Raw genomic sequence first — 22,522 nt, 5'->3', positions numbered from 1 at the left:
TATTTGGGGTTGCATTTTTGAGGTTCTGTTTACTCACTGACCCAGTTGTACCATCAGAGTTTACATAGTGGAAGAGCATACTTTTTGCAGTAAGCCTTTGCAAGGTAGGCATTCGAATGAAAGTGCCAAACTGAGGGTGGCCGTCCAGGTGATGGAGATGACCAACTTCTGACCACGTTACGTTGCCCAAGAGCGTAAAGAGAGGTCGACTGGTCAAAGGTCTGGTTTCCGGTCAAGCCTAAAGCACACCGGAAGTTCCTGATCAGGTCCACCTCTAAGCCGGTTCCTCCAACGGGAGATTGAAGAACGCGACCTAGAGTTACTGCCAGGAGAGGGAGGAGTTTGCTGCCCCTCTCTCCCAATAGCAGTCGATGAGTCTTTCTTTCTCAGCCAATCAACGCCAGGAGATGATCAAATTTAAAGTCACCCCTCCCACCTGGCTGCAGGCTCTTCCTCCTGCAGAGAGGCGGGGAGAAGGGCGGGCCCTGGCCTCGAGGTCGCCTATCACAGTGGGTACCCCGCGAAAGAGCGGGCGTTAGTACCAATCAACACTCGCAGCCGCGGTATGGTTGAGCAGTTGGCTACAGTTGTTGCAACTTTTTTCGAAAGCTGGGTTTCCCGGGAGATTCCAGGCGGTGACAGAGCCCGGCCATGGCTAGAGGTATTTACTAGGGTGGCCAGCGCGTTGGTACTTCTTGGAGGGGAGACGCACTGCAGAGAGCGCAGGGCGCAGGAGCGACCGCTCACAGGCAACCTCCTATGGTGGAGTGCGGGGACCCGGAGGGGCAGGGGATCCTGGGTGCTCCCGGAGCCCGTTCCCCTTGTTGGGCAACGCTTTCTCGTCTGAACGCTTGGGTGCCTGTGGTTCAGCTAGTCTCCCCAGAGCTGGCACATCCCTATGTCAAACAAAGCTCCTGGGAAACTTGAGCGCAGCGCCCCTCCAGAAACGGTTGTTACTGATGCCACGAGCCTGGCTGCCCGAGGAGGTGACCCCGAGGCAGGGCACAGATTGCTGATCTCCTTCTGGGGCAGTGCGCGCCCCTGAGTCAGCTCTGCACAGCGAGGTCTGCACAGCGAGGTCAGACCCGGTCCGGTGTCTGTAGGCTGTAGTCTATTTCGTGTGAACCGGGTCCCCCAGGTGCCTGGCAGAGCAGCCCCTTACCCCTAAGCTGGGCAGGACTTGAGCTAACAGGGGATGGCGTGGGTGGACTCGTGGGTCCCCGCGGCGCAAGTCCCTCTTTGAAGATATAATTTGCTCACAGGACAAAAAGCCCACGTTATGCGGCAAAGGGATCTCCACCCGCTTGCCATTTCTACCCGTTGAGTCGCATCCAGAAGGACAAAAACTTGAGCGTGACTAGAGAACCGGTTGGATTTTTTTTTTTTTTTAAGTTGTAGTATTGCGTTTTTCTCGAAATGCCAAGCCCTCTCGTGTTAGTGGAAATTTCCATTAATGCAATAATCGTAGATTAATTCGTCATTCATTCAGGGAATATTTTTGGGCCCCTTTGCATGTTCTGCACCCTATTGCATCATTTATTCTCCCAGCACTCTTACACACACACACACACACACACACACACACACACACACACACACACCGCCCCCGAGAAAGAGTTTCTCTGTATAATCATAGCTTTCTTGTAGGGTCTTTGGAGACAAGACTTCTAAGATGCTAACCAGAGATGAGGCATATGAACTTCATGTTAAAGTGTTTCATTACCTAAAAAAAAATATTAACCCTAGTCTCACCTTTCCCTTCACTCCAACACCTTTTTCTTTTTCTTTATTTTCTTTATTTATGTAGAGACAGAGTCTCACTACGTAGCCCTGACTGAAATGGAATTTGTTATGTAGACCAGCTGGCATCAAACGTGGAGTGATCCTCTTGCCCTTACCTCCCAAGTTTAGGGTTTCTAGGCATACACCCCATGCCAAGTTTAACATTACATTTTTCTTGGGGGGGGGGGAGGAAAAAAAAGAAAGTATATAAAAGCATATTTAAGTTGTCTAAGTTATAAGATGATGACTTCCTAGTTCACTTTTTCTATTACCATAAAACTTTTTTTTTTGTTTGTTTTTGTTTGGTTTTTCGAGACAGGGTTTCTCTGTGTAGCCCTATGTAAAGATTACCCCTGTAGTACTCAAATGCTGATTTCTATGCCAGTAGAAATGAGATTCCGGCTGGACTTCGGCATTGTCATTTTTATGAAATATGTCCTGTCTCAATGTTGTGTAAACATGGTCCCCCATCACTATTACAGATAGTTCTTCAGAGGGCAAAGGTGAAGTCTGAAGTCACACATATTAGCTGTGCTGTGTCTTTGTTAGGCTGCTGTCTCCATTTCTTAGCCAAAGCTAAGGGTAAAGTTGTCTAGCTTCTGCCCAGTAAGGCTTATGACCCTAAACCCGACCCTTATGGCTAGCTATGTGCTTCTTTGACCTTTGACCTACTGCTTATGTGTGTGTGTATGTGTGTGGATGTGTTACTGATATCGGATCCTAGGGTCTCACACACTCACAAGCACTCTTCCACTTTCTTATCCTTTCCACCCACCCACCCACCCTTTTTTTGTGTGTGTGAGACAGGGTCTCTCTTGTGTAGCCCTGGCTTCCTTGGAACTTACTGTGCAGACCAGGCTGGCCTCAAACTCACAGAGTTCCACGTGCCTCTGCCTCCAGAGTGCTGGGATTGAAGATGAGTACTACTACACCTGGCCTGAGCCTGTTTTTTTTTTTTTTTTTTTTTTTTTTTGGTGGTTCTTAGACAGACTCACCATGTAGTTCAGGCTGGCCTAGAACTGAAGCACTCCTCCTGCCTCAGCTCCCTGAGCAGCTGGCCACTAGCTGGACTCTTAGCAGCTGTAGATTCCACATCCAAGGAAAAGGCCAGGCTTTTTCCTCTAGAAAATTACTTTTGGGGGGAGTCGTTTGTTTTTGCAGTGCTGGGGATGAAAAGGGGGCCCGGTGCCTGCTAGGTCAGCACTGTACCACTGAGCTTCATTCTCAGCCTCCAGAGAGCCTGGCTTTGCTCGGGCACAGTGACGCATGCCTGCAATCCCAGTGCTGGAGGAGGCAGAGGCAGGAGAATCGGCTAAGATTTGGAGGCCAGCCTAGGCCACAGTGTGAGACCTCCCTGCCCCCCAAAAAAGGAGACAGAGGAAAGAAACCAGAGAAGGTGTTCAAGTCACATTGAGAGTCCCACTGTGTCATCTGAACGAACCACTTTTGTTGTTGTTGTTTGGTTGGTTTGTTTTGGTTTTTATTTTATTTTATTTTTTGTTTTTCGAGACAGGGTTTTTCTCTGTGTAGTCTTGGCTGTCCTGGACTCACTTTGTAGACCAGGCTGGCCTCGAACTCACAGTGATCTGCCTACCTCTGCCTCCCGAGTGCTGGGATTAAAGGCGTGCACCACCCCACCTGGCCTTGTTTTGGTTTTTCGAGGCAGGGTTTTTCTCTGTTGTAGCCTTGGCTGTCCTGGACTCACTTTGTAGACCAGGCTGGCCTCGAACTCAGGGTGATCCACCTGCCTCTGCCTCCCTAGTGCTGGGATTAAAGGTGTCCGCCACCATGCTCGGCATAAGAGAACCATTCTTCATGGTAAAATGTGATTACAAAGTGGAAGTGGGTTCCGGTCCCATTTCCCATTTCTTTCTTGTCACAGTACTCCTAGGCAAAGAAGTCGTCACTCTAAGCCTCAGTTTCCATAGGTGTGAAACGGAGATACGGTACAATGATGCCCTATTAGAGGTTCCCATGCACGGCAAACACTCAAGCTACGTCAGCTGTTGACGATATGTATTGTTGTCAGCTCATAGTTCTCTGGAATCCTAGCAACAGTAGAGTTTGTATCTCTGTTGTTTTGTTTTGAAGTGTTTTACTTTACAGCCTGGAGTGGCTTCAAACTTGCTGTCACTCAGCCTTAGCCTGCCAAGTGGAGACTGGAGGTGCGAGCCACACACAGTTCAAATGGGGTGGTTCCCACTGTCTGTTTGTCCTTTGCAGAATTTGGGATTGAACTCAGGGCTTTGGAGTGTCACTTTAGTGTCTTTTTGGTTTTTGACACAGGCTTTCTCTGTGGAAGAGAGCCCTGATTGTCATGGACTCACTCTGTAGACCAGGCTGGCCTCGAACTCACAGAGATCTGCCTGCCTCTGCCTCCCAAGTGCGGGATTAAAGGCGTGCGCCACCAAGTCAAGCCACTTTAGTATCTTTTTCACTTTAAGTGTGGGACGTCTGCAGAGGGATGGCAAGTCAGAGGTTGGGGGGGGGGGTAGGCCTCTAACTTTGAAATTTATTAAAGTAAATTGATAAGGTGTTCAAGTCCTGCGAGTGGCTTGTCCTGTAATCCTTCTCAGTAGGGCCTTTTATGAGGAGCAAAGGTGGTGATGCGCCTCTGAATGGCTCTTTTTTGTTTTTGTAGATGTTGGAAGGTCCCTTTGATAGATCATGGAAAACGAGGCTTTGGGGATTTAGCTGACAAGACTAGAGGGCCAGATTCGGGAAGTGACTTAGCTGCGTGGTCGGAATGCTAAGACAGGAGCTGGGTACCTTTCAAGTGTCTTGTTTGCGTCTATGACTTTGCACAAATGCAGCGAATCTTTGGCTGTGAGCCAGCATGCCCTAACAGGGCCACAGCACAGCGAGCGGCACAAGGCAGTAATATAATCAGACAGTCACCAGAGTGCATGGAACTCTGCCCACCTAGGCATTTTTCTAATAGGGAGGGCTGCAGGAACACAAGATGAGTGACCTGCTTGCTAAACCTTAGATCCCCCACAACCTCGATTTCTTCATTTGTAAGGGCCAAGAGTAGTGGCTATGAGTACAGTCTCCCCGGTCTGTTAGCTTGGGCTGCGACCTGGGTAGCAAGAACTTGGCCAGGTCCCTCGCTTCTCCGGGTCTCAGTTTCCCCATCTATAGCAAAGAGGCAGTAACTGTGTCTCTCTTTCCCGGGCTGTTCTGAGGCTTGAACAAGACAGCCTGGCAGAGGAAGCACCCCAGCAAACTTATCAAGGCCAGCGAGGACTCCCTGGCTCCTTAGAGCCTCCTACCGGCCACAGGCAGTGTTCGCCCAGCTTTAGACGAGGGCCCCACACTTGGTGATCCTGTGGCCCTGGAGGCTCCCCATCTTCCACTGGGATGCCCACAGAGCTGGCGCCGCGGCTCGGGTGAGCTCCCCACGCGTGCAGACGCGGCCCCGCAGCGGGCTCGGGGCGCCGTGCAGTCGCCGCGCGGAGTGGCCGGGGGCGCGCGCGCGAGGGGCCGCGCTGAGCCGGGATTGGCCATCGTGCGCCCTCGCGCCCGCCCCGCAGGCGCCTGGCAGCGCCGCCCCTGCCCGCGCCGTCCCCGGCCTCGCTCGGGGCCCCGGCTGCGGCGCGCGCGGGCGCCCGGCCGGCAACAGGCCATGGGCGAAGCGGGCGCCGTGGGGCGCCGCCGGCCCTTCCCCGGGGCGCCGCGGCGGCGCTGGTGGCGGCGGCAGCAGCAGCAGCAGCGGCGGCGGCAGCGCTGGTGGCCGGGCCGCGGCGAGGGCGAGGGCGCCGGCCGCGCCGCCATGGGCCTAGCCGGGCTGCAGGTGGGTGTGTCGGGCCCGGCGCGTGGGGTGGGGCGGGCGCAGGGGGCCCCTGCCGGGCCGGGTCGGGAGGGCGCCGCGGCGACGGCTCGGGCCCCCGGACAGCGCAGCCGGGGCCCCCTGCGTGCGCGGGCTTGGAGACATGGCTGCGGCGGGCCCCGCGGTCCCGCTGCCCGCGCCGCCGCGCCCTGAGCGCCCCTCCCCCGCTTCCCCCGGGTCCCCCCTCTCCAGGCAGGAAGATGTGCAAGCCCCGCGCGGTGGAGGCGGCGGCGGCGGCAGCGGCGGTGGCGGCGACGGCCCCGGGCCCGGAGATGGTGGAGCGGAGGGGCCCGGGGAGGCCCCACAGCGACGGGGTAAGCAGGCTCCCTCCCCGCACTGAGCAGCGCTCCAGCGGGGCGCGGGCCTCGCGCACGTGGGCGCAGCGGCGGGGGCTCCCCCACTCTCCGGTGCCCGCCGATGAGACCGGCCTAGGGCAGCTTCATTCTTTGCTGCCTGGCCGGGAGTGGTGGTCCCGCTCCACTGTGACCCTGACTGGTAGTGTCTGACCTCGAAAAGTTTAACTGTGTGGCATTTCCAGGCGCTCCAGAGACCTTGGGTCCCTGGAGATGGGGCTGTCTTCCCAAGAGTGTCCAGGGCCTGCTCTCGCCCCCGCGATCAGCCCCCAAAGTAGCTGATCTGGTGTTCAGTGGCTTACCAGGTTGCCAGGCCCTGCATTGTTTCTGGGAGGACTTCCTCCTATGTGTAGTCACTTGGAGGAGAGGTCCCACACCCAAAGACACCGCAGCAGAGGTGACCTGTACCTCCCCCTCCCTCCTCTCTCTCTTGGAGTCCGCCCCAGTGTTAGCAGCCAAGGTGCGGTTTGCAGTGGAGTGACCGCCCTGAATGCGCTGGCCACGAGTCTGTGCTCTCATTGGCCTCCCCCATCACTCAGCTAAAGTACTGGGAGGTGCTGAGTTGCAGTGGCTTGAGAGAGGCCAGGCCTGGCGTAGAGTAGAAGATTCAGGCAGTAAGCAAGCCCTCCCAGCTCCCTCGGCACCAAGTGGCCCTTAGGCCTGTTTCTATGCTACCGGTTGACTCCCTAGCCTGGGGAGTTAACCCCTGACTCAGCCCATCCCTTCAGAGCTAGAGTTTTTCCTGGGTCATTCTGATCTCCCTGCTGTTGGAAGGTTAGCTCTTTCCTTTACCTTCCTTTATGGTCTTGTCCTCTGGTGGCCAGACTTCCCACCGAGGGACTCTGTATAGAGAGTACATTGTTCAGCAACCAGGGACCTGGGGCTTCAAAAATCTGCCCGTGCTCTTCTGAGCTGGCATCTGCTGGTTGGCCTGTCCTGAATCGTTGATGCCATATGTCTTTTGAGTTCTTTTGTTGTTGTTTTTGGGTTTTTTTTGTTTGTTTGTTTGTTTTTCCCCTGAGGCAAGGTTTCTCTGTGTAGCCTTGGCTGTGCTGGACTTGCTTTGTAGACCAGGCTGGCCTCGAACTCACAGAGATTCGCCTCCCTGAGTGTTGGGGTTACAGGCTTGCGCCCGGCTGTCTTTTGTATTCTTATTCCCCTTCTTCCCTTAAAATGCTATGGGAATGTCTTTGTTTTCAAGCCTCTTTCAGAGTACGTGTTTGTCTTTCTAGGAGAACGTGTTTGCTGGGCAGTCAAAAATATATGCCTACATGAGTCCGAACAAATGCTCTGGAATGCGTTCACCACTTCAGGAAGAGAACTCGGTTGTGCATCATGAGGTCAAATGCCAGGGGAAGCCATTAGCTGGAATCTACAGGAAGCGAGAAGGTAAGTCCTGAGATGGCTTGTTTCTGCCTTTCAGCTGCTCAGGTTGTACGTACGTGCGTGTGCGTTGTCTCTCTCCCTCGCGCTCCCTCCCCTCACACACACAGAGACACACACACACTCTGGCTTGCACATACGTCTTCCCAGTGCCTGGTGTGAGGGAGATATTAACTGTGTCCCTTCTCACTAGTGAGTAACAAACCCAGGTAGAGAAGAGTTGGATGTGTCAGGGTGTGTGTCCTGTGGTCCGACAGGTTTTTCCTACTTGCACAAGAGTTAGCGTGTCCTTCAGGCGTGTCTTGCCACATTGCAAAAATAACACACCTGACCTGCAATTTGAGAGGCTTATGATTGTTAAAAATGCAGAAAAAGTGAGTTCAGATTGTACTGAGCAGGTGACTGGCTGCAGTGTGAGGTGAGCTCAGGGGATCAGCTAACTTCCTCTTGTACAGCAGGCCCTGACCCCGTTTCTACCGTTTCTTTCCATTTAAGCATTCTGTGTTACTTTCCAAAGCATTATGCACTGTGTATAAGATTTTGAGTTAAACATTGAGCATAGGTTGCTGACAGGGCTCGGTGGTAGAACGCTTGATTGTCTAGCACGGGAGATCCTGGGTTTGGTCCTGAGCACTGTACAAAGAAAAAGGAGGCAAAAACATTAAACTAAGAGAATATGGTTACTGGAAAATTCTGTGGAAGCCAAAACGGGACTGCAGTGGCTTCAAGGCCAGCGTGGCTTGCAGTATGACAGTTTGTCTCACCCCACTGCCCAAAATAAGTAGGGCTGGGATGTAGCTTAGTGGTATGCTGCCTGCCCGGCAAGCGTAGAGCGCTAAGTTCAGTTCCTAACACCACAAAATGAAAATTCCACTTAGCTGTATGAACAAAGCAACCCTCTAAAGCTCTTGTCATTTCCTCTTTTTAGGGGTTCAGTGAGGAAAGGCTCCTGTCCACCCCCATAATTCGTTTCTTATGATGAGTCTTGCCAGACCAAGCAGGGCCCCCTGGCTACCGGCAGCTTTATAGGAGAAGCTGTGTGTTCACTAACAGAAAGGCTCGGAAGTGCTGAACCCCAGCCTCTAGCTGGGGCCTTCTTTGCTGAGAGCCTGGGGGAGCCCTGTGCCCGCCCCCATGCACAGGGGTTGTCTGAGTCAGTCCCAGAATACCTTAGGTTCTAACTGCTGCGTGGAAGGAGGGGGCTTGGGCAAGCTGTCGCTCTTTGTGATCCCCAATTGTCGTACTTGTCAGTTGAGAGAGAAGGAATCCGCCAACCCCCGCGCTGTTTGGGGAGTAAGTCACAGCACGGGTGTAGAAGAGTCCTGCGATGTGGCAGCTGCCAGTTCGGCCCCACTGCTGTTGCCACATCTTTCTTCATCCTCATGCCTACAGCTCTTAGGAGGGTGCCTGCCCCCCAAGTGTGGGCAAAGGACAGAATGAATATTGCCCACACGGTGATGGAGACCTGCTGGTTCCCAGTGCGGCTACATGGCAGTGATTAGAATTTGGAGTCTCGCGTACAGTGGAGTTTCACAGTCTGACTCAGTTGTGCTGTGGCACAGACAGCTCTCACAATGTACATAGGACACTGTCCGCTCCCTGGTTTACACCTGCCGTCCTGCCAAGATAAGAGAGTGGTAGGGGGCGGGGTGTTTTCATTACATTTATTTAGTTTGTGTGTTTGCATGTATGTGGGTGGGTATTTCTGTGCTTCCTGTACGTGTGGGGTTCAGAGGACAACTCACAGGAGTCAGTTTTCTTCCACCATGAGGGTCCTGGGGATCAACTTCAAGAAATTAGGCTCGGTGGCAAATTAGGCTCTGAGCTATCTGGGGGCCTCAGCTCTAGCCCCTATCCCCAGCTTTTTTTATGCCTGTGCTGGGTCTCCGAACTCACCAAGCCAACCCCCCAACTCTACCTTCCTGGATACATGTGATGCATTTCCTTTTCCTTCCTATCTGTCTGTCTGTCTGTCTCCGAAACAAGCTCTCTTGTAAGCCCAGGCTTGCTTCTAACTTCCCATAGAGCTGAGGGTGGCCTTTAACTTGTGTCCTCCTGCCTCTACCTCCCAAGTGTGCTGGGATTACAGGCACATGCCACCACGCCAGGATTTACTTTTACCTGCCTCTATCCCCCAGCTCCACAGTGTGTCTGCAGATTCACACAACCTCTGAAGTCCAGAACAGTTCATCCTCCCACAAAGAACACAGCCCTTAACTCTCAGGCTGCGCTCCCCATCCCCCACAGCCCGAGGCAGCCTTGAAACTCCCTTCCCGGTCTGCAGCTTTGCCTGCCGTGGACATTTCATGCAAATGAAGTTACAGGCTTCTGGGCTTGGTCTTTTTACTCAGTGTGTCTTTGAAGGTCTGTCCATGTTGTATATAGTGTGTGACGATGCTTCATGCTTTTCTATGGCTGACCTAGAGTATGGACAGACCACATTTTGTTTGGGATGTTTGCCCTTCTGGCTAGTGTGCATAAGCTGCCATACGTTCATGTACAGATTTTTTTTTTCTTTCTCGAGACAGGGTCTCTAGAGCTTTGACTGTCCTGAACTTGCTTTGTAGACCAGGCTGGCCTCGAACTCACAGAGATCTGCCAGCCTCTGCCTCCTAAGTGTTGGGATTAAAGGCGTGCGTCACCATTGCCCAGCTCATATACAGATTTTTTGTGTAGACGTGTGTTTTTAATCTTCTCGAGTAGATGTCTGACTGACAGAATGGCTGGGTTGCATGGAAATTTGATGTTTAACTTTATGAGGAAACTGCCAAACTGTTTTCCAGAATCTGTGCGGTCTCATATCTCTGGGTATACTAGTTGTTTACTTTTAAAAAGTAAATTGTTGCCGGGCGTGGTGCCGCACGCCTTTAATCCCAGCACTCAGGAGGCAGAGGCAGGTGGATAGCTGTGAGTTCGAGCCAGCCTGGACTACAAAAGCGAGTCTAGGACAGCCAAGGCTACACAGAGAAACCCTGTCTCGAAAAACCAATAAATAAATAAATAAATCGTTAAATCCATTTATTAAAAATAGCATGGTTAAGATGGGCGTGGTGGTGCACACCTTTAATCCCAGCACTTGGGAGGCAGAGGCAGAGGTGAGTTTCAGGACAGCCAAGGCTATACAGAGAAACCCTGTCTCGAAAAACAAAACAAAACAAAACAAGGCATGGCTGCACGCCACTATCAGTAAAGCCATTTGCTTTGTGCTTCATGACAGGATGCATGCCAATCTGCCTAGGTACCATCCAGAGAACCTCTGGGAGCCTGGGTCTTCAACCGTGTTAGAAGGAGAGTTTATGCCAGGTGTAATGGTGCACACCTTTAATCCCAGAACTCTTGAGGCAGAAATAGGGTGTGTGTTCGAGGCCAGCTTGGCCTACAGGGCTAGTTCTAGGACAGCCAGGGCTACACAGTGAAACCCTGTCTGGAAAAGAGCAAAATAGAAGGAGGGTTTATTTGACTAAGAATCTGAAGTGAGCCGGGCATGGTGGCGCACGTCTTTAATCCCAGCCCTTGGGAGGCAGAGGCAGGTGGATTGCTGTGGTTTCAAGGCCAGCCAAGGGTAATACAGAGAGTCCCTGTCTCGGAAAATACAAAACAAAACAAAGCCACTGGCAAGCATGCAGGCCAGTGGTGTCACCACTGTGCACTTCACATGCTCACAGGCTGTCTCCTATGTCCACATATAGAGGACCAGGTCTTGGTCTTGTCTCCGGTATGTGGGTCAAAGCATAGATCCAAGTACTGGTTGGCCTTAGTAGACACTTGGCTCAGTGGGCTCTAGCTCCTTGGTGACACTCCCATGATGCTCTGTCCTTAGCCTGTCGTTTTTTTGTTTTTGTTTTTGTTTTTTAACATTTTATTTATATCTATTTTATTTTATTTAAATGTTTTGCCTGCATATGTGTCTGCCTCAGGGTGTCAGATCAGAGTTACAGACAGTTGTGAGCTACCATGTGGGTAATGGGATTTGAACCTGGGTCCTCTGGAAGAGCAGTCAGTGCTCTTAACTGCTAAGCCATCTCTCTAGCCCCCTTAGCCTGTCTTAGAACACAGGTGATAACCAGTGTCCCCCACTCCTCCTGCTGCAGAGAAAAGGAATACTGGGAACGCGATCCGAAGCACCGTGAAGTCCGATGAACAGAAAATCAAGGATGCCAGGAGAGGTCCCCTGGCACCTTTTCCAAACCAAAAATCCGAAGCAGCAGAGCCTCCAAAAACTCCACCCCCACCATGTGATTCTACCAATGCAGTGGTTGCCAAGCAGGTCCTGAGAAAGCCCCTCAAGGGCAAGCCGGCTCCTCGGAAAAAGTAAGCAGCCTGGAGCCCTCCCCAGCAGACCATTTGGCCCCAGTGGCCTGGCTCAGGTGCTCCTTGCCAGGCCTCTCTCCCCTGAGTCATCCTCACACGGCACTTCCGTTGTTTACCTGTGTCTATGTGACAGGGTCTAGAGGTCAAGACTTCCCTCCCTATCTCTTCGCCAGAGAGGAATGGTTAGTTGTCCTTGATACTGGGCCCCGCCCAGGTAGGTGAGCAGATGTGCAGCCAGGTCCCTGTGCACAAAGGTATTTGAGGAACAAGTTTATAGGGAGTTCCCTCCCGGGTCTGAGCAGGGCATCTGGCCTCCTGTTTATCTTCTCCCCTTCCCTCTCACCCAGGTCTCAAGGGAAAACTCAGCAGAACAGGAAACTCACAGATTTCTACCCCGTGCGAAGGAGCTCCAGGAAGAGCAAAGCAGAGCTGCAGGTAGTGTGGAGCTGCAGCAGCTGCTAGGAGGGAGGTGGTCGGTGGGCGGGGCCTGGTGTTTGTGGGCGGGGCCTGGGTGTGTCTCTTGTCCCTGAAACAGATCATCTTTAGTTTGCTCTTTGACCCTGGTGGGGCAGGAGACCCCTCTGGGGAGCCTTGTAACTTGTGTTTCATGGCATAGAAACTCAGGCTTTTCCAGGATTGGCAGTGTTTGGGACCTGGGGCCGTGGGGGTCGGGGGTCGGGGGGGAGGCTGCCTCTTCTTTGAGGAGTTCCTCTTGGCTGCAGCCTAGAGGTTTCTAAAGAACGATAGCTTGGAAGTACTGATCGCTGAGCTCCAGCCTGAGGGCCCTTCCCCCTGGAGTGCCGCGCTCTGCTGCCTGAAATGGAGTGGTGAAGGTCGGACATGTGGCGACACACATCTGTATCCCTAGGATTCGGGACAGAGTTGAGAAAGCTGATAAGTTCTGATGAGAGTGGCCAGTCTATACAGCAAGTTCTAGGCCAGACAGGGCTACACAGCAAGGGTATGCCTCAAAAAAGAAAAAAAAAGACACAAGGATGAACGGTGAGGTGTTGCGAAGATTGAAGAAACGGATCCATGATAGGGGTGGCAGTGAGTCAGGAGAGAGTGGCCAGATCTCCAACTTGAGACTGCCCTGTCTGAAAGCAAAAGAGAAAAGAGCTCCCTGGGTGCTAGGGACATGGCTCGGTTGCTTAGCATACTTCTAGAAGTCCCATGCTTTTCATCTCTAGCACCATATAAACTGGAGGTGGTGGCTCTTGTCTGTAGTCCCAGCCCTGAGGAGGTAGAGACCGATCAAGAATTCAAGGTTCTTGGGGCTAGAGAGATGGCTCTTCCAGGGGTCGTGAGTTCAATTCCCAGCAACCACATGGTGGCTCACAACCATGTATAATGCGATCTCATGCCCTCTTCTAGCCTGCAGGTGTACATGCAGGCAGAGAGCACTGTATACATAATAATAAATCTGTAAAAAAAGAGATTTCAAGGTTCGGCTAGGCATGGTGGCGCACACCTTTAATCCCAGCACTCGGGAGGCAGAGGCAGGCGGATTGCTGTGAGTCCAGGACAGCCAAGGCCACGCAGAGAGACCTTGTTTCGAAAAACAGAAAAAAGGGGGAGGGGCCATGGGGGGGGCCAAAGTTCTATAATGGCCTTGGAGTGCAAGTGGCATTTGGCTGAGACTGTCACCCTCCCTTGTTCTTCAGTATGGTCACTTCCCAGGTTTCCTATCTGCCTATTTCCAGCTGAACACCAAGTGGCTTGTAGGCAGGAAGGTAGCCAGTCCAGGTGGCCCCACACCCACGTGTACAGGACCAGCGGGCAGCCTGTAAATGTTTGGTGTAGCAGGGTGTGGCTGTTGCTTCTCTGTTCTGAACCCCCAAGGTATGGCCAGATAACTCTTTGCTCCCACACAGAGAGTCAGGGTTAACCCTTCACTCTCCTCCATATCTTTTTAACTCTGGAGGCTTCTGGTCACCTCCAAACAGGGAAGAGGAGCTGGTCTGGGCTTTGGAGCACCTCATCTGCTGCATAGGTTCGCTCAGCCTCAGAGATGGCGGACCTGCAGGCGGAGCTACAGAGCTCTGCCATCCTCATTTTCTTTGAATTGATACAGTTTTATCTTAAAAACAAGCCCAAAGGAGGGAGGGAGGGTCTGCTTCACTTCCCCCACTTTCCCACTAGATTTTGCTTTTTTTTTTCTTGTGAGAGGCAGTGTCTTTTGGCCAAGAATGAGCTATTATAAACACCCGCCAGCAGTGGGAGGCTGTGCTAGGTTACTCTCAAAGGCAGCACTGCAGAATGGAGGTGGTGCCAGGCCACAGAAACCAGGGTCCTGTTCTCCAGGCACAAGGTCCTGGAAAGGCTGGAAGGCTGCAAAGGAACTGCAGAGGTCACCTGCTTCCTGCAGCAAATAAGCTGCAGACAAGGAAAGCGCTCTCAGTTACTAGACCAGGAACCAGTACAAGCCAGAGCCATGCTGTGCCCCTCGCTGTTTGTCTTGGCTCTGCTAAAAGAGCACAGTTCCCCTGCCGCCGCCTGTGGCAGTGAAGCAACAGCGCCTGTGGCCATGTGTATGTGGCTGTTGCTGGCAGGGGCTGGTTCCCTTGACTGCAGAGAAAGCTGGAGGGCACAGCAGCTAGGCTTGAAGTTCCTCCTGACCTGACTAGGCTAGGCCAGGAGCTGAGTAGGTGGGCCAAGAGATACTGTGCTTGACCAGGTGTCCAAAAGTGAAATCAAAGTACCCAGTCCTGCGGCACCTCGTGGAGCTGAAGAAAAGCTGGCGGGGCAGAGCCAGGTCCAGAGGTCAGGACAGGAGGAAGGGGTTTGGACCATAGGGTTTGAGGACAGGGCAAGCCATAGATGCCCCCAGTCTCATCTCATCTTGAGAAGCCCCTTGGCTACCTGGCTGCCCTGCCCATTGCTGGGGTGGCAACCACACTGTGGCAAGAACTGCAAGTGTTGGCAGTGCCATGGCTTCCTCCTCGTCTCTGATAACCACCCGAGGGCTGTAAGGAGCCGGCCGTCTTTCCTGTCCGCCTTCACTCAGGCCTTGCCTGCTCCCACCGGGGATATGGTTATGGAGTTAGGAAGACCCTTAGTGCTGTAGCACGAAGCCCCCGTGTTATCGCCAGGACTTTCAGGAAAACCAAACCTACTCTGCCTGCCTTTGATACTAAGTTAGCGTGGTGGAGTAGCATGGTGGTGTGTGTTCAGCCTAAGGCTCCTCAGTCTCCTGGAAGCTGCAGTTTCTCTGAAAAGGTGTCCTGACATCTCTGGAGCTGAGGAGGAAACAAGCAGCAGATGGCCTGGGCTCAAGACCTGGCCCTCTGGAAGAGCTGCTGTCTAGCTGGCAGGGAGTGGGGGAGGTGAGGCACTGGGACAGTCCCAGCACTCAGGAGGCAGAGGCAGAGGCCAAACTGTCTCAAAGCAGAAAAGGTAACGCTTGGGATGGTATAAACTAAGCCAGCATTCTGCGTGTGCGATGGTGTGCTCCTGTAATCTCAGCACAGATTTCCTGTTCCAGGCTAGCCTCAGGACATAATAAAGACCTAATTCGAGACAGGGTCTCCCTACCACCTTGGCTGTCCTGGAACTTGCTCTGTAGACTTTTTTTGTTTGTTTGTTTGTTTGGTTGGTTGTTTTTGGTTTTTGGTTTTTCGAAACAGGGTTTCTGTGTTAGTCCTGGCTGTCCTGTATTTGCTTTGTAGACCAGGCTGGGCTGGAACTCACAGCAATCTGCCTGCCTTTGCCTCCCAAGTGCTGGGATTAAAGGCGTGCACCACCATTCCCAGCCAGACCAGTCTTACAGAGATCTGCTTGCCTCTGCCTCCTGAGTGTAGGCGTTAAAAGTTTTTTTAGTAATTTTTTTTTATGTATAGAAAAATTGCAAAGGTAACAGACACTTCTCAGGGACCTATTACCAGCCTGTTCCATTACTAACATCTCCAGTCATTCTGGAAATCTGTCACTACGGGGGATGCAGCATTCACTGTTAGGTGAACACACTGAAATGATGGGACTTCTTTTATGACTTTAAAAGCTGGGTTTGGTGGTGCTTTTAAAAATAACAGTAATAACAACAACACTTCAAAAGATCTGTGGTAAGGAGTGGAGTCCTTATTCATGGTGGAAGGCCTGGGCATACGGAGATGCTGTCCTGTAATGCCTTGCCTGGGGGCAAAAGAAGGTGGCTAGGTTTCAGACTGTCCTCCGGGTGGACATTTGATCTCATTCACTCATCAGTGTCTCCATCACGTGTCCCAGGGTAGGTGTGGGACTGACTGGCTGGATATATCTTGGTCCTAGGCTCTGTCTGAAAGGGTATGAGTTCAGTAGCCCCCACAGATGCTATCTGCCCAGGGAGTGCCTTGACGTCGGTGAGCCAGAGTGCTTTGGGGCATCTGTCCTTGGTAGGCCTGCTCCAAGAGCAGTGTCTTATCAGCTGGGAGGCATAGGTGGCATGTGTCCTGCTGGCAGGTGCAGCCTGTGATCTGCTCTGGGTGATTCATCCCATTTATTTATTTTATGTGCTGGTGCTGGGCATTGAACCCACATGTTAAACAAGCGTCTTCCCTTTAGTGCCTTCCTCTCTATCCTTTTTTGCTTTCTATTTTTATTGTTTGTTTGTTTGTTTGTTTGTTTATTTTTGAGGCAGGGTTTCTCAGTGTAGCCCTGGCTGTCCTGACTCGCTTTGTAGACCAAGGCTTCCTCAAACTCAAAACAATCTGCCTGCCTCCACCTACCGAATGCTGGGATCACAGGCATGCCTGGCTCCTTTTTTTTACTATTTATAGGATCTCAATAAACTGCTCTATGCTGGCCCAGAATTAACTACATAATCCAACCTCAAATATATGAACATCGTACCTCAGCCTCTTAAGCAGCTTGGATTGCAGGCATAGCCATTTTGTCCAGTTCATGGTTGACGGTGACTTCATATGACATCAGAATCCAGATTTTATGTTCACTTATTTACTTGTAGCGGGGACATTTGTATACCATGGTTTGAGTATAGCCATCAAGGAGGACACCTGGAGAGTTGGTTCCCTCCTATTGCATAGGTTCTGGGGATCAAATTCAGATGGCCTGGATTGCCAGCAAACGCCTTTGCCCATTGAGCCGTCTTGCCAGCTCTAGTTCTGGTTTTTAGATCCTGGTGAACTAAACATTTTAAAAAGTACTACACAGGACAGACAGCATATTTAAGGCTCTGTAACAAATACGCAGGATAGTAATGATCGCCCCCTTTTGTATTTTTGTTTTTGTTTGTTTGTCCTGGACTTTGTAGACTGGGCTGACCTTGAAATCACAGAGATATACCTGCCTCTTGCCTTCCTCAGTCCTGGGGTTGCTGTCCGCCATGCCTGGCAGTAAGATTTCTTTTCTGTTACTGTTTGAGAAGCTTCAGTCCGTGAGCTGACCCCGGTTGCTTTGGGCAGGAAGCCCATCATGGAGGAACGTGTGGGACAAAAGCACTGGCCTGGTTGCCGAAGATGCGAGGCTAGGCAGGAAGCCCTGTCCCACTCAGGGTACATGCCTAGTGACCACACCTGGTCCCCCCTCTTCATGGTTTCAGTGTCTCCCAATGGTATCTCAGGGCAGACCATACATTTCCTCACAAGGACCGTTGTCAAACACTTAAGATCCAGGCTAGCCAGTTATGGTAGTGCCCACCTATAATCCCACACTCTGGAGGCTGGGGCAGGAGGATCAAGAGTTCAAGGCCGGCTGGCCTTAAAGAGCGATTCCCGAGCCGGGCGTGGTGGTGCAGGCCTTTAATCCCAGCACTCGGGAGGCAGAGGCAGGCAGATCGCTGTGAGTTCGAGGTCAGCCTGGTCTACAAAGTGAGTCCAGGATGGCCAAGGCTACACAGAGAAACCCTGTCTCGAAAAACCAAAAAAAAAAAAAAAGTGATTCCCTGTCTCAGAAACCAACAAAGACAAAGGCTTAATGTATAGCAGACCAGAGTTGTATCCTACTGTCCCAGGCGAACCTAGGTGATTGGTTGCTCATGGTAGATGGGTGAGGAGAGGCAGGCTCAGGGCTGTGGCCTCACGGCTTCGCCCTGGCACGGTAACACTGTTCTTTTATTTCCTCTCCACACAGTCTGAAGAAAGGAAAAAAATAGATGAGCTGATTGAGAGCGGGAAGGAAGAAGGCATGAAGGTAAGGCCACAGCGCCAGTGCCCTGAGGTGATGACCCTCCACCTGGCACATCGCTGAGACCAGCCATAGGCTGCCTTGACTGTGTCTGGTCTGTAGCAGTTCCCACTGCTTTAGGGTGTCAAAGGGCCAGACTCTAAAGCTCTCATGAGGCAAGCATGTCAGGAGGGGTGCACACAGGCCCCATCGCTTAACTGATATATCCATGGTGGAATACCCACTTTTACTTGTTATTTTTTTTGTGGAATGCATGTTATGCTTGCATGTATGTCTGTGCACCACATTACACACCTTTGAGACCATTTAATCCCCTCAAACGGGTTTCATGGTAGATGGTTCTGACTCACCAGGTAGATACTGAAAATTGATAATTTTTCAGTGTGGCTTTTCAGGCCTACAATTATTACAGCAGTGTTTTCTAACCCACTAGCGATCAGTGAAAACACAGACACCTATTATATATATAATAGCCTTAGTTTGTCTGTGCAGCAGCTCAGTAAAACAGGCTGGTTACAGACTCAACAGAGATCTGCCTACCTCTGCCTCCAGAGTGTTGGGGTTAAAGGTGTGTGCTCTGTTACACACAGACACCTTGTATCAAAAAAGAAGAAAGAAACGAAGGAAGGAAGGAAAAAAGAAAGGAAAGAAAAGCCGGGCATGGTGGTGTATGCCTTTAATGCCAGTACTTGGAAGACAGATGCAGGTGGATTGCTGTGAGTTCGAGGCGAGCCTGGTCTACAAAGCGAGTCCAGAACAGCCAAGGCTACACAGAGAAACCCTGTCTTGAAAAACTGGAAAGAAAAAGAAAAAGTTCAATGGGAATGGTGGCAAAGTTTTGTCCTTCCAGCTACTCCAAGGTTGTCTGGTGGTTTAAAGATAAAGTTCACAACATCTTCCAGCCAGGTGTTATGCACACCTGTAATTTCAGCAGGCAGATCACTGTGAGTTGGAGGCCAGCCTGGTTTGCAAAGTGAGTCCAGGACAGCCAAGGTTACATAGAGAAACCCTGACAATAAAAATAAAAATAAATCAAGTCTTGGAGCTACTGAGTCAGTTCAATAGAAAAAGAAGGCTGGCAGCGTGGCTCAGTGATGGGATGCTTTGCCCAGCGTGGACAATGCCCTCATTCAGTTCCTCACACTCCCCAGGGCAGCAAGCACCAAACAAAAGATAAGGAGATGAGGGTTATCTTCTCTACTATTTTCCCCCAGCAAGGTCTGAGGCACTTGATTTTCCCTTTGGATCTAGTTTTTTGTCAATGCTGGGAATTGACTCAGCCCTGAGCATGCAAAATGTGTGCTGTGTCACTGAGAGTGTTTCCTACACCTGTGGTTTGGGTGAGGGTCTGTACCTCTACTCCAGGGTGTGGTGGTGGATGGGTTTGTTCTAGAAGCCGAGGGTCAAAAACCTTCTCTTTCCACCTACAACCTAGACAACAAGGCTTAGTCCTGAGCTCCTAGGCAGCCGTGCATTCTGTGAGTGCGTTTGTAACAGGGTGAGGCGAAACATCAGAGGTTATTGATGGATCACAGGAAGCTCAAGACACTGGGCCTTGCTCCTTCCCCAGCAAGCAGAGAACCTTCCGGATCAGACACACACACGCACCCCCCCACACACACAGTGCTACCATTTCCTAGCTTTTTGTGGCCTTGGGCACGTGATTCTGCCTACCCAAGCCTCATTTTTCTCATCTGCAGAATGGTGTTTTGCCCACTTAGCAGATCTCAGCCGGGAGCCTGACATGGAGAGCACTTTGTGGGGTGGTAGGACCTGAAACTCGACATAGCCAAAACCATTAAGCCATCCACTCGGTGCGCGCGAGGTCCCTCCAGTAAAGTTGGTAAAAAGTGCAGTCCAAGCTGGTGGACATAGTGCCTGGCGACATGTGTCACATTTATGACTCCATGCTGTTTTGTCACCTCCTAACAGATTGACCTCATTGATGGCAAAGGCAGAGGTGTGATTGCCACCAAGCAGTTCTCCCGGGGAGACTTTGTGGTAGAGTACCATGGGGACCTCATTGAGATCACCGATGCCAAGAAGCGAGAGGCTCTGTATGCACAAGACCCCTCCACGGGCTGCTACATGTACTATTTTCAGTATCTGAGCAAAACCTACTGGTGAGTACACGGTGTGAGTGACTTAAACCCCTCAAGTGGCGGACAGGCAGAGAGCTGGGTGCCCAAGGCTGCTCCTCAGTCTCTGTGGTTAGCTTCCGTACAGATAGATCAGGTCTCACTATGTAGCCCTGGCTGGCTTCAAACTCATCATCCTCCTGCCTCAGCCTCCTGAGTGCTAGGATTGCAAGCATGAAGCCATGTCCGGAGAGATCTGCCCCTTTCACCTCCCCAGTTAGTTGTTGGGGTCAGAGCGTCCTCCAGCAGGAGAGGCCTCTCCCTCTGGGCATCTGCCAGAGCAGCTCTGCAACATGGTACCTGCTCCTTCTCGGTGGAGGTCCACAGAGCTGACTCTTACCCATTTATATACTTTGAAACACTACAGTTAGTTTCCTCAGCTCCATGGAGAGTTCTTTGGGTTCTGTCCCTAAGCTCTCCTCCGCAATTAAACTGTCTTCCTCCGAATGAGGTTGCCAGTTGATATCCCACAAAAGTCATGTGGAGCAAGACCCCAGCCAGGTTAAAGGCCTCTTTATCAGTGTACTCCCCTCGCTCTCCCACCACGCCAGCGTGGATGCCACTCGAGAAACGAACCGCCTGGGGAGGCTGATCAATCACAGCAAGTGTGGGAATTGCCAGACCAAACTGCATGACATCGACGGCGTGCCTCACCTCATCCTCATCGCCTCCCGAGACATTGCCGCCGGGGAGGAGCTCCTGTACGACTACGGCGACCGAAGCAAGGCCTCCATCGAAGCCTACCCTTGGCTGAAGCACTGACCGCGCGCGCGCGCGCGCGGCCCCCCGCTGCCCTGCCGCCCTGCCCCCTTCAAAGGACAAAGTGCCCTCAAAGGGAAATGATTTTTTTTTTTTTTTACACACACACACACTTACTCTTAGCTAATTACTTCAAATGTTTTTTAAAAGTATATTAAAGATGCCTTTTCATGTAGTATTTAAATATCTGTTACGGGTCTCCAAGGCGGACCTGAACGGATGGCCTTATATTACCAAAACTTTTATATTCTAGTTGTTTTTGTACCTTTTGCATACAAGTTGAACGTTCGTGCTTCCCGCGCAGCCTAAGACTCGGCACAGGTTTTAGAGAATGGAGTTGAACGTGAACTAGGAAGCCGGGCTCTGCCCGCGATGAAAGCCAGGACTCCCCCGCACCCCGCGTCCAAGGACAGGCGGGTGTGAGGGTGCTGCCACCCCCCACGCACAGCCTGGACAGGATGTCTCCAAGCTCTTGTTCTCCTCAGCGTCTTGACAGGCCTACCCACTGATGTGTATGAATATTTTTTAACAAAGTTTCGCAGTAAGCTAGTCTTCCCCTCTGCTTTCTCCAAAGCTTACTGAGCCTGGGGCTCGGAGGCCCCGCGGGAACAGACCTCCTCCACAGGCTTACGGCTTTTCCAGGCACCTCGAAGCATCAGGGTGGGCAGTCAGACTAGAGGCGGGCCGGGAAAAGCACTGTTGTCCTGCCCAAGCAGGGCAGGTCTCCTGAAACTGCATTAATTCTTTATAGAAATGTGAACACTGAATTTATTTTAAAAAATAAAAAAATTTAAAAAACAAAACATTAAAAAAAATTAAAAAGAAAAAAAAAAGAAAAAAACCACAGAAAACAACTTATATGTATATAGGTTTTGAAGGGAGTGAAGTGAATGCGTTTTTCTTTTTTTTCTGGGGTTCTTTTATTTTTATCTTTTTGGCTTGGCTGGCTGGTTTGTGTAGAGAAGATTTGAGATGGTGCCCTATTCTAATCAAAAGTGAGGTTTTGTAGCGGGACCAGAAATTACTAATAACCCCTTCCCCCCCATACACACACATACCCCAATTCTGCTGCGTGGAAAGTTCTCTACTTGCTGTCAAGGCAGAACTCCTGGTGTCCTGTGCAGATGCTGCCAGTCTAGGGCCCCTGCCGGCATCAGAAGGGTGCTTAGCGGCCAGAGAGCCGGGGTGACTTCGGTTCTGACCTGTGATTAGCAAGAGTAGGTGGCTGCCTTCCCCCTCCCTAGGAAGAGCTAGTTCTCACCGTTCACCTGCAGCCCAGGGGCTGCTGCGGCTCAGGAGCCAGGTCCCCTGTCCCTACCACCTCCCTCATCCCGAGCCTCATGATGGTGCTACCTGAGAAAGTCTTCCCCACACCCGTTGCTAGCCCGGTCAGCGGCCAGACTTGGAGGAGGATCCGACGGGAGGGCGTAACTGTGAGATAATTGTCTTGGTTGTACCTGTTTGTGGCTTAGCTTTGTATTTAAATAGCAAACAAAAAAGGAAATAAACTTGAAACTTATTTGTCATCATAAAAATAAAGCAAAAATTAAAATATTTATTGCCAGGCAAGGCCAACTATGTGTTGTTTGGTTTGTTGTTGTTTTATTATGTATACCTGCATGTACACCTGCACACCAGAAAATACCAGATCTCATTGATGGTTGTGAGCCACCATGTGGTTGCTGGGAATTGAACTCAGGATCTTCGGAAGAACAGCCGATGCTCTTAACCCCTGAACCATTTCTCCAGCCCCCTTTTTTCTTTTTTGTTTTCATTTTTAAAGAGTTTCTCTTACATCCTGGCTACCCTGGCCTCTTGAGTCAAGAGACCCACCTGCCTCTGCTGGG

At 51.5% G+C, this 22,522-nt stretch overlaps 1 protein-coding gene across 4 annotated transcripts; it reads left to right on the top strand.

The window, feature by feature from the left end:
- Positions 1 to 504: 504 nt before the first annotated feature.
- Positions 505 to 20,679, top strand: Kmt5a (lysine methyltransferase 5A). 4 transcript variants are annotated; one of them, XM_051161474.1, is made up of 8 exons: positions 637 to 661; positions 5,804 to 5,925; positions 7,197 to 7,353; positions 11,439 to 11,658; positions 12,006 to 12,093; positions 17,725 to 17,784; positions 19,711 to 19,901; positions 20,468 to 20,679. In XM_051161474.1, the coding sequence occupies exons 1-8, from the start codon at positions 652 to 654 to the stop codon at positions 20,676 to 20,678; spliced, it is 1,059 nt and encodes a 352-aa protein (XP_051017431.1). In that variant the 5' UTR covers positions 637 to 651; the 3' UTR covers position 20,679. The 4 variants fall into 4 exon arrangements, with proteins under 4 accessions (XP_051017432.1, XP_051017431.1, XP_051017430.1 ...); XM_051161475.1 differs by lacking the exon at positions 5,804 to 5,925 and having other exon boundaries at positions 505 to 661; XM_051161473.1 differs by lacking the exons at positions 637 to 661; positions 5,804 to 5,925 and adding an exon at positions 5,408 to 5,575.
- Positions 20,680 to 22,522: the final 1,843 nt, after the last annotated feature.

Source organism: Acomys russatus, chromosome 19 (genome assembly GCF_903995435.1).
Source record: "Acomys russatus chromosome 19, mAcoRus1.1, whole genome shotgun sequence".
Lineage (NCBI taxonomy): Eukaryota > Metazoa > Chordata > Mammalia > Rodentia > Muridae > Acomys > Acomys russatus.
This window is presented reverse-complemented; position numbering and strand designations above follow the sequence as displayed.